Raw genomic sequence first — 10361 nt, 5'->3', positions numbered from 1 at the left:
TCGTCGACATCAAATAGTGTTTACTGTAGCAAATAGTGTTTACTGTAGCAATAGTGTAACTGTACCAAATCACTGTAGCACTGTAGCAAAATACGGTTTCACTGTAGCAAATTGTGTTTACTGTAGCAAATAGTGTTTTACTGTAGCAAAGTCATTTTACTGTAGCAAATAGTGTTTTACTGTAGAAAAGTCATTTTTACTTGTACATATATATATATACATACATATAATTGTTCATGAATCGTCGAGAGCAGTCAAATGTAATGAAACAGTTCTAAAATTTTGAGATTCAACTTCATAGACTTTGCTTATCTTGTCGGAAACGTTAAATCATTTAAAGATAATGTTTAAATTTGGTCAAAAAATTTCGGGTTGTCAAACTTTAGTACTTCGATTTTATCATGCCCGATGAGAGTCCCGGAATGATGGGAATATTCTAGACGCGTTTTGTTAATGTCGATTACCAGGTGTTCACCATATGAATGATTTTTATCTCTATGCAGTTTGTGCGAAATGCCTGATATGAGATGATGTTTATGAAAAATGAAAATAGAAATCTTGTGGTCTATTAAAATTATGAAAATGATTGTTTATGATAAACTAATGAACTCACCAATCTTTTGGTTGACACTTGAAAGCATGTTTATTCTCAGGTATTAAAGAAATCTTCCGCTGTGCATTTGCTCATTTTAAAGATATTACTTGGAGTCATTCATGACATATTTCAAAAGACGTTGCATTCGAGTCGTTGAATTCACCAAGATTAATATTAAGTCATTTATAGTTTGGATATATTATGAAAGGGTATGCATGCCTGTCAACTTTCGACGAAATGAAAGTTTGTCTTTTAAAAATGAATGCAATATTTGTAAAATGTATCATATAGAGGTCAAGTGCCTCGCGATGTAACCAAATGTAATGTATTCGTCCAGATGGATTAGGACGGGGCGTTATAAAATTAATTAAAATAAATTGAAATAAATAAATAAATAAATAAATAGAATAAAATAAATACAAACATGATAAAAAGTAATAAAAAGAGACGCCATGAAAATGGTAGAATCAAATTTTCATGGGTTTTAAATCGGGCATGGAGTTCAATTTAGCCCCTAAGCGGTAGTCAAGTCGCCAATAAATCGACGTTTGTTGTTGCCTCATATCATAAGGTCGTATAAAAACAAAAATAACAACGTTGATTTATATATGTATATGTATATGTATATATATGTATATATATATATATATATGTATATATATATATATGTATATATATATATATATATATATATATATATATATATATATATATATATATATATATATATGTACATATATATATGTATATATATTAACTCAAAAAACTTTCGTTGACAAGTTTATACCTATAATCGTTATTACTACTAATATAATACAAAAAAATAACACTAAACTACATCAGTTTTGATTGATTTAACGACTTTTGACCAACTTTAACTGAATTTTTGACTTTTGACTGGCGTTGACCCAACGTTTCCCGTATTTGACCTGACTTTTTACCGTTTACCGACTTATTAGACGTCGAGACGTGATCGAGAAATGATAATCATCAAAACGCCACAACTGACACCGTTTGCAACCATGCTTCATGGTTATTTGGCAACTATTTGATTCGTTTTTGGTTGCTTTCTTCCTTGAAAAGACGATCAAAGATGAAATGGCGTATATCTACTTACATTGTAGTTTTTTATTTTTATTTTTAAAAGCAATCCCCCAAAATGATGTTTGTGGGGATTGAACATGAGTCTCCTTTGAAGATTCCGAATCACCAACCACTCAACCACCCCTTTGCATTAGTGATACAAAGTGGTACCTAACCAACCACTCAACCACCCCTTTGGATTAGTGATACAAGTGGTACCTAAAAGGTTAGTTCTTCAGTCATCGGATGATGGTGTTCACAGAGTGCTTCAGTGGCTAGCTCATGTGCATATCAATGGGAGGGGCGGAGGTTCAAATCTCTTCAGTTCCTTTAATTTTTACCGAGTTATCCAATGAAGCACACCACTCGGGTTCGATTTCTGGCTATGTCAAATCGTTCAGAAAAGGAGTGTTACTAGAGGGTGCGCATAATGCGCAATTCACCCGGTACCACGTCTCGCGCTTCGAGGGCTTGATTACCCGAGGTTTACCCTCTATGGAGAAGTCAATATGCTCGTTCATAGAATGGTTTCCTCACTATTTCAAATAAAAGTAATCACACTAATTATTATAATAAAATTTGAAGAAATTCATGTTTGAAGGTGGTAAGTGGTTAGTTAAGACTTAATATGATAGTGATGCAGGTGGTATCTGTAATGACCAAGTTTGGTGTGTTTATTCAAAGTTTGTTTATGGCGGGTAAGGTTGATAAGAAGAGTTCGTTGTTGGCAAATCATAAGATGTCCAAAGAAGCTTTCGCTGCTTTTGATATTATGATGACGAGTGTGGTCGAGAATGAACCGGTTACCGATATTCTTAATAACTCTAAAGATATCCCGCAATCGCCGTTTTTGAACAAGAAACGGCAAAAACGTAAGTAAAGAGTGGTTCATGGCGCTGAAATGACAAAGTTCGGTGTGTTTATTAAGGACATTTGAGTCCTCGTATATCGGGTTCATATCTCGTTATATTCTTTTGTATTCGTAATCAATGTACTCGTTTGCTTTAAGTTTATTGATTTTGATTCGGTTTAGGTTAGATGAGGCTCGGTATAGATAGTTCGATAGTTAGCCACTTTCTAGATACGAGCCCGATCGGGTTCCACTTTTGTACTTTTCGTTGAGTTAGTTTTTTTTTTTTTTGAAAACGTTTTCTATTTTTATAAAATTCTCGTTATTCTCTATAAAAAAAAGGTGGTATCTGTATTCTGGATTTTTTTTTTTTTTTTTTTCTTTCAGTTCAACTAACTGTAAAGTATTGTTGCTGATTATTTTAATAAATTTTAAAGAGGTTGGGTCATGAATTCTGAATGGGTTGAGAGTGGATTAGAATAGCACGGAATGCAATGCTGACACTTTTTGTCCCTATGGTAGTTGTGCTTGTCAGAAAATCATCATGTTTAAAAATCTAATCAAAATATATTATATTCCTTATTTTATTATACCCTTTTACGAAGAATCATAAATTAAATCAATAATGCATATCAACTACTAGTCCACTAAATCCACTATAACAAAATATTGCAAAAGCCAAAACATTCAAATGGAAATTACCATACTCAAAAGTATTATTTTGAAACATGCTCTAACTTCATGCTACACTGTTTAGTATAAAGAAGAAAATAGCTTCAAACTGATAGGAAATATTTGTTTAACTAATCCTATAATGAAAAATATGTTACTTTTTTCTAGAACGAAACGAGTGCGCTTCGTTGTGGACATTCAAGCGACGATTTGGCAGTTGTTGAAGTATAAATGTGACGTTTCGTTTTAGCCTAATGTGTAGATTTATCCTTGCAACTAAATCTGGAGTTTCTTGTATGGAACAACTTTAAACATAAGCAACATAATTCTCTCTGTATACAAGTCAACTCCATGTTGGGCTAGAGTCTACTCTCAAATGATACTAAGAATGTCATTTGTGTCCATTTTAAACTTAATGAGATGACATATTTGGATCATTTCAAGGCAAACATCAGTAGCGAAAACGTTTGAACATACATTCAGTAGTCAAGTCGGACAAGTTTTTGTTCGGTAGTGTGATAAAGACGGAACAAATAGTAGGTCATCTCTCACACAGACTCGGATAACCAAACTTAAAAGGAAAAAAAAAAAAAAAAAAAAAAAAAAAAAAAAACAATCGTGCCATAACTCCACCAAAATTACCAGCCATACAATTTTAGTACAATCAAGGTCTGATTGTTTTTTTTTTCTTATTAAGTTCGGTTATTTGAATGAATATATGTATGATATATGTGAGAAATAAGTGATAAATAAATGTTAGATGCAAACTAATGAAGAAAGTTTATACTCGGATGAAACACCAATATCACACTCATTATACATAATAGTAGAATTTTACCAGTCAGAATATTTATATAAAGATAACCGTCTCTTCAATAAAATTATATTTATATCCAAAAAAAGAGAAAACAAAAAATAAAAATAAATCCTAAAACTCCTTTAGCTTAACTTGCTCCATATTTTAGTCTTTCCCAAAGGAAAGGCTGGAACACATACATAACCTGAGGTGAGCTTTTGAACAACAGAGCAACACACACACAAACCGCCGCTATCGCCACCATTGACAACATTGCCGGCTTGTAAATCGCCAGTGATGACCGCCCACCGCCATAATACGCAAGTTTCCGCTCGCATTGCCCGCAAGATTTTTGGAAAATCATCGGTTTTATCACAACAGCTTTTTCGGTCTCAAATCCAGCTACTTTATTGGACGGCTGTACCGTAGGCGGCATGTCAACAACCACATGTCCACTTTCTGACCTCTTTTTGTTGATCTTTCTTTGAACTAGATGAATGTAATTATAATGGCCTCTTAATGATGCATAATCATAAGGAGTTAAACCAGTACTGTCACGGGACTTTCGCCATGCTTCAAGTCCAACCTAAAAAGTCAAGATATCGATAAAGTTAACAACTTTCCTCATGAATGAAGGAACCCAATTATAAAGTTAACAACTTTCATCAAGAATGAAGGAACCCAATGATAAAGTTAACAACTTTTTTCATCCCCGCCGGCATAACAAGCTAACATTAACAAGAATTAAGCTAACATCTTCAAGACTTAAGGAACCCAATGATAAAGTTAACAACTTTCTTCATGAATTAAGGAACCCAATGATAAAGTTAACAACTTTTTTCATCCCTGACGTCAGAACAAGCTAACATTCAACTTCAAGTTCATGTACGATACAACATTTCAAGAAGTATGTATTTTAAGTAGATGTGGCACATCAAAATTAAAAACAAATGGAAAAGGGAGGTCAAACACATCAAATGATGGCCGGTTAATTGGTGTTTTATGGTAATTAATCATTTACCTAGTATTTGTAAGGAGATATGATAAAATAAGGAAAGAAAAATTACCAGTTGAGGATCATTAGTTAATGCATCCAACACACTCTCTGAACCATCTTTACCAGATGCAATATGAAGTGGGGTCAACCCACCGGGCCCTGCAGCATCCGGTCTAAACAAACCTGACCCAGGTCCAGTACCATCCGACCCGTTTTCATGGCTATAATTCAATAACATCTCAACCATAAGGTTAGAGTTTCTTCTCACAGCACGATGAAGTAAACCCACGTCCAACAACGCAACTTCAACTGAACCATGGTCTGTAACGTCTATTGTTCCGCTAAAGATAATGGCTAATAGTTTCTTGACCACAACACACCAGTCATGATCAACCGAAAACTCTAGGAGCCACTTGAACCGTGTAAAAGAAAAAAGATTGGAATTTGGATCTAAAGAAGTCAATCTGACTTTCAGTTGACTTCTATGAAGAAGCCAACCCATTTCGTTTAAAAAGTCCAGTGCTCGTGCTCTTGCTTCGATTTGTTTCTTCTCTTTTTCAGTGTTCTCGTGAACCTCAGTTACAGCTAAATCACTCTCGAGCGTACGAATTTCGGAACAAAGATCTTGTTCTGCAACTATAAACGGAAAGAAGCTGCTGCTGAGGCTATCATCCTCGATCTAATCAAATAAACACAATTTAGAATCCATACTTTAAATAGATAAGATAAAGATATTGAACTCGATTAACTGCAGAAGATTTAATGGACCCACCTCTATAAATCCTCTCCCGGAAATATTGGGAATAGAGCACGAAAAGCTTAAGGTCTGAACATCTTCATGGTTGGTCAACGAGTCGGTTGCATCCATTAAACCAGAACAACTATTTTGATAAAGATAACTGCCTTCCAATACACACAGCAATCTGATCGGGAAATATTACATTATCAGTAACCAATATCAATAATCAATGATAACAATATTAAAGAAAGCTCATTCTTTTCCAGTAAAGTAAAAATATTGTAAACTAGAATCTAGAGATAGCAGTATCAACCCATTCAAGATACCTTGAGGTTGACCATGAAAAGTTTAAGCCTCTGACCGAAAATTGAGAGGCCTCGGAAGCAGAAACTGCTATTGGAGTAATGTTTAAGATGCTTGAGTTTCTATTGCCTGTATGAGGCAACGCTGTGTTTAAAACAATCTGGCCTGTAACACAAGAATACCGTATTGTTTATTCACAATATTAAATTGTACAAATTCAAAAGAACGAAAACCATTACGTAAATAAGATGGACCAACCATCACAAGCAAATGCAACATGATCAAGAACTCTAGTGTAAATCCATCCTGTTTTCCAGAAAGGACCGTTCGATGCATCCAAAAGTTTCCTCAAATGGTTGCTCAAATCATAGGAAAGCTACATCATTACAATATGCAGTAGAAAAATAAAGATTATCATCTGTACTCTAAATGACATAATTAATGACTTCCTATAAAAGAAGATTAAAAGATTTGGACAAAATATGATCTAGATCAAGATTACCCATTACCCAACATTCCACTTTCACCACCTCTAAAGATAAGCAATGTTGATGAATGAAAAGAGATATATATTACCTCATCCCAAGAGGAATTATCCATTCGAAGATAAACCGTTAATATGATACATCCGGGTCGAATGTAACCTTCGATCTCCGTCGGACTGTTTAATAACCAGTCAAGTATCTGAAATTTATATACGTCATTAATATCAATCCACGCATAAACAAAGCACGTGACAACAGAAAAAAATGGGGAAACAAAAACCTGGTTCCTGAGGCTAACAGGAAACTCATTAGGATCTTTTCCAAATAGCTTGAACACGATTCGGTCTGTACGACACTGAAAAAATGCACCACAAACTTCATAATATGTACCACAAACCCAAAAAGAAGAAGATTAGATCTGTGACATACTTCATATCTACTTTGCAGTTACAAACATGACAAACAAAAATATAAAAAAATAAAGTTTGACCTCAAGTCGAAATTATACCTGTGCTTCTCCACTGGAACTAGACGGTGACTGTGTTGGAGTTGAACCAGAGTCTCCACTTGTTTGAGGAGGACTTGACTTGTGAGGGTGTCGTAACCATAATGGCACATTATCTATATTTTCGTTGGGTTCGTTACAATCTTGAGAATCATCATAAACTATGTTCAGATCAATGTTGTGTAATTTCAACTTTCCAACTTCAGTAGGAGCTTTTTTACTCGAGGGCGGATATGTAATTTGGCAAGGATTTGCTGCAGTTTCTATTGTCCGTTTATGCAACACGTCAGATCCCGAAGGGTTCACAGTTTGCCTCGCGGGCTCCACAGCCTCCTACAAATGAAGGTATTTCAAACATTAGATACATACATAATGATGTTTGGATTTGCTAGTTCCTTTAAGGTTGTAATAATCAAATTATAAAAAATGACCGAAATTAACATTCTGTAAAACGGTACTAATGATTAAGAACCCTCGGATTAAGTAATAGTAAATAAATGCAGCTGGATCTAACTGATAGGTTGATCCCTAAAACATCAGATAATCAGAAGCGAACTATTAATCTATGTATTAAAATGCGATTAGAGCAATTTAAAGTCGCAATAATCAAATAATCACTTCCATAAATTTAGAACATCATATTAATTTACCTTTTCAGGGTTCGCAAAGGATGTACCAGCATCCTGCAAACACTGGGTCCCACCAAATAAGTTTTTCTCATTGCCATTTCCGGCAAGACTCGCAAGGTTCCTCACAAGATGAGAAAGCAAGTCTTGATCTTTGCACTGCTCTGTAGTATTTGCTGAAATCCACATAAAATAAATATAAAAATCTCGACTTTATAGTCCTATCAATCAAGAACTCATAATTGACGTATTATCACATTTGATAAGCATAAACCCTTACGTTGTACATTGGATAGTAACTTCAGTAGAGCACAGACTAAAAGATTAGACGTGCGTTCATCATTTAGTGACACTCCATTTGTCGGGTTTTCAGGATGAGTCTTTCTTCTCCTCCTATTATGTCCCGCTAAACGCCTTCGACAACTTCTCTTTCCTTCATCAAACTCCTCAAGAGCATGAAACCTGCATACAAATAAAGCCAAATTAAAACATAGAACAAGAAATTGCAAGTATATGAATATAAATAATAATAACAGTCATTAACAAGAATTCACCTGCTGCACTGTTGACAAAACCTTTGCATAACATTTCCTACCAACGCTTTAGTGGCTTTTGAATGCGAAACGCAAACTTTATGTCTTCTATGATAATCTTTTGCACCTGTTAGATCGGTTTGACAACCGTCTACCTGGCAAACTGCACGGTTAGATCCACCACTACCCACTTTAGGTTTCTTTCCATTTTTCTCATCATATTTCTGTAATTCATCTTCGGTAATTGGGTACACTTGGGCTCCAAGATTTAAGTTAAGACCCCTAGCTTCATCTTCATCATCAATAACCACAACCCTTCTCCTTTTTTCTAAATCCCTTTTCCCTTCATCGGAACAAGATGATGAACTATTAGATGCAACGTTATTCGTATTCCTCTCAACGCCCGAATTAACAGGAAATAACTGTCTGCTTCTGCAATCCGATGGCATCGTATTTAGCGGGGTCGCAGTGAACAGATCACCGTCCCATTTCCAGTCATTTAAATCCCATTCAATACTTCTTTTTCCGACCGCCTTCAATTCCGGCACCACCGGCCCATAGTAATGATGAGGGTTTCCCCCAAATTTAGCCTCCATTGATCAAATTCACAACAATTAATAGCTCTATGTAGTATTGAATCTTGCAGATTTCACTACCTTATTATCAATTTCTCTAAAGCATACATAAGATCTAGTCAATTGATCATAAACTAAAAAAGGAATCTTTTTAGGCATAAATTCAACCCACCTAAAAAAGATTCTTAATTTCCTTCAAACTAACCCTAAATAATAACACCTTAATTCATGCTACAAACCAGCAATCAAGATTAGATCTTTTTTGTTAATTACTATAACAAGATCAAAATTAAGTTACTTTTAATCAATTTACATCATCACACACAGTACAACATCATAACCCATAACTAAAACAATTACCCACAAACCAAAACACAAAACCCACCTCAAAAATTATTACTTTTACCTTAAATCAACAAAAAGATTGATCCTTTCATCCATCCAGCTCTAAAGAACAACTTGGGTGTTGATATTTTTCATATGGGTTGAATAAAAATTGTACGAATTAAATTTAGTATTAAGTAGGTTGATCTTAAAAGATTGAGGTCTAGAGATCTCCGGCGACAGTTTTGGGTGAAGAAGGTAGAGAAAAATTAGGAAATTATTAGGAGGGTGGAAATGAAAAAAGTGAGGAGGAAATGAGGATCAAGTTGAAGGACATATGTGTCCAAAGAAAACTGATTGTAGGACATATTGATGTAGACCCTTACAATATGGTATGAACTATGAAAGCATATCACATAGTGCAATGTCCTTGTGAATAAACAGAACATATGATAGTCTAAAGTTTGATTATATTAATATATATTAATTTATTGGCATGTGTATGTAATGTATTGGCCAATGTTGGATGTTAGATACATCCATGAAGAAATACATGTGAAAACAATGTTAGGAATCTTTAGTTTGTTTAATGATCTATCTAGTTTGAAGTTTTTATTTTAAGGTAATTATGAGTGATATAATGTGTTAAAGTGAAGTGATTCAAGTCTACTTTATTAATGTGAAAAACAACAAAAGTTGCATCTCAATAAAGGGAAGAAAAATAAAAGTTTTAACTATCAAACCTTGATTGTTACTGTATATCATTGGTTTACCTAATCTTCCTTTCCTAAATGGACTTACTATTTTTATGAATAAATATATTTAATATTTATTGTGGTGAACTTTTCTTGGAGACTATTTAAGACTAAGTTTTCATTCCTCATTTACCTTATTTTATCACATCATAAAAGTCAATAAGATTTGGTTGGTTTTTCTAAACTTTTCTTATAATAAGGTTTCTATTTAAATTTTTTTTTTTTTTTTTTTTTTAAAGATCAGCCAAACTTTTATTCATATAAACCAATTACACGATGAGGCCCGAGGCCCAAATAAGAATATAATACAGACCCGAATTGATTTACAAGTAAAATGTACCCTCCTTATGCTAAATTAAGAACTCATGAGGACTAACACAGGGAAAAACCCTCATAGATCAAATTTGTTCTCGGTTCTCCTCACTTGAAACAAGCTGGGACGATTGTAATCACAGTGCTAGAAGCTAGCGACAAAGCAATGTACAATCGACTCATTTAGGAGTTAACCAAGTACTCTTTTGAT

General features: G+C 34.2%; 1 protein-coding gene across 3 annotated transcripts; it reads right to left on the bottom strand.

Annotated features, from left to right (window-relative positions):
* Positions 1-3992: 3992 nt before the first annotated feature.
* Positions 3993-9369, bottom strand: LOC139846488 (squamosa promoter-binding-like protein 1). Of its 3 annotated transcripts, none has more exons than XM_071835975.1 (11): positions 8206-9369; positions 7932-8113; positions 7676-7827; positions 7029-7358; positions 6801-6875; positions 6612-6719; positions 6294-6411; positions 6059-6200; positions 5766-5916; positions 5064-5672; positions 3993-4582 (listed from the first exon to the last, which is right to left on the bottom strand). In XM_071835975.1, the coding sequence occupies exons 1-11, from the start codon at positions 8778-8780 to the stop codon at positions 4145-4147; spliced, it is 2880 nt and encodes a 959-aa protein (XP_071692076.1). In that variant the 5' UTR covers positions 8781-9369; the 3' UTR covers positions 3993-4144. The 3 variants fall into 3 exon arrangements, with proteins under 3 accessions (XP_071692076.1, XP_071692074.1, XP_071692073.1); XM_071835973.1 differs by having other exon boundaries at positions 6612-6875; positions 8206-8856; positions 9166-9369; XM_071835972.1 differs by having other exon boundaries at positions 6612-6875.
* Positions 9370-10361: the final 992 nt, after the last annotated feature.

The sequence above is a fragment of the Rutidosis leptorrhynchoides genome, chromosome 5 (assembly GCF_046630445.1).
Source record: "Rutidosis leptorrhynchoides isolate AG116_Rl617_1_P2 chromosome 5, CSIRO_AGI_Rlap_v1, whole genome shotgun sequence".
NCBI lineage: Eukaryota > Viridiplantae > Streptophyta > Magnoliopsida > Asterales > Asteraceae > Rutidosis > Rutidosis leptorrhynchoides.
Note: the sequence above shows the minus strand (reverse complement) of the source record. Positions and strands in the feature narration are given on the sequence as shown.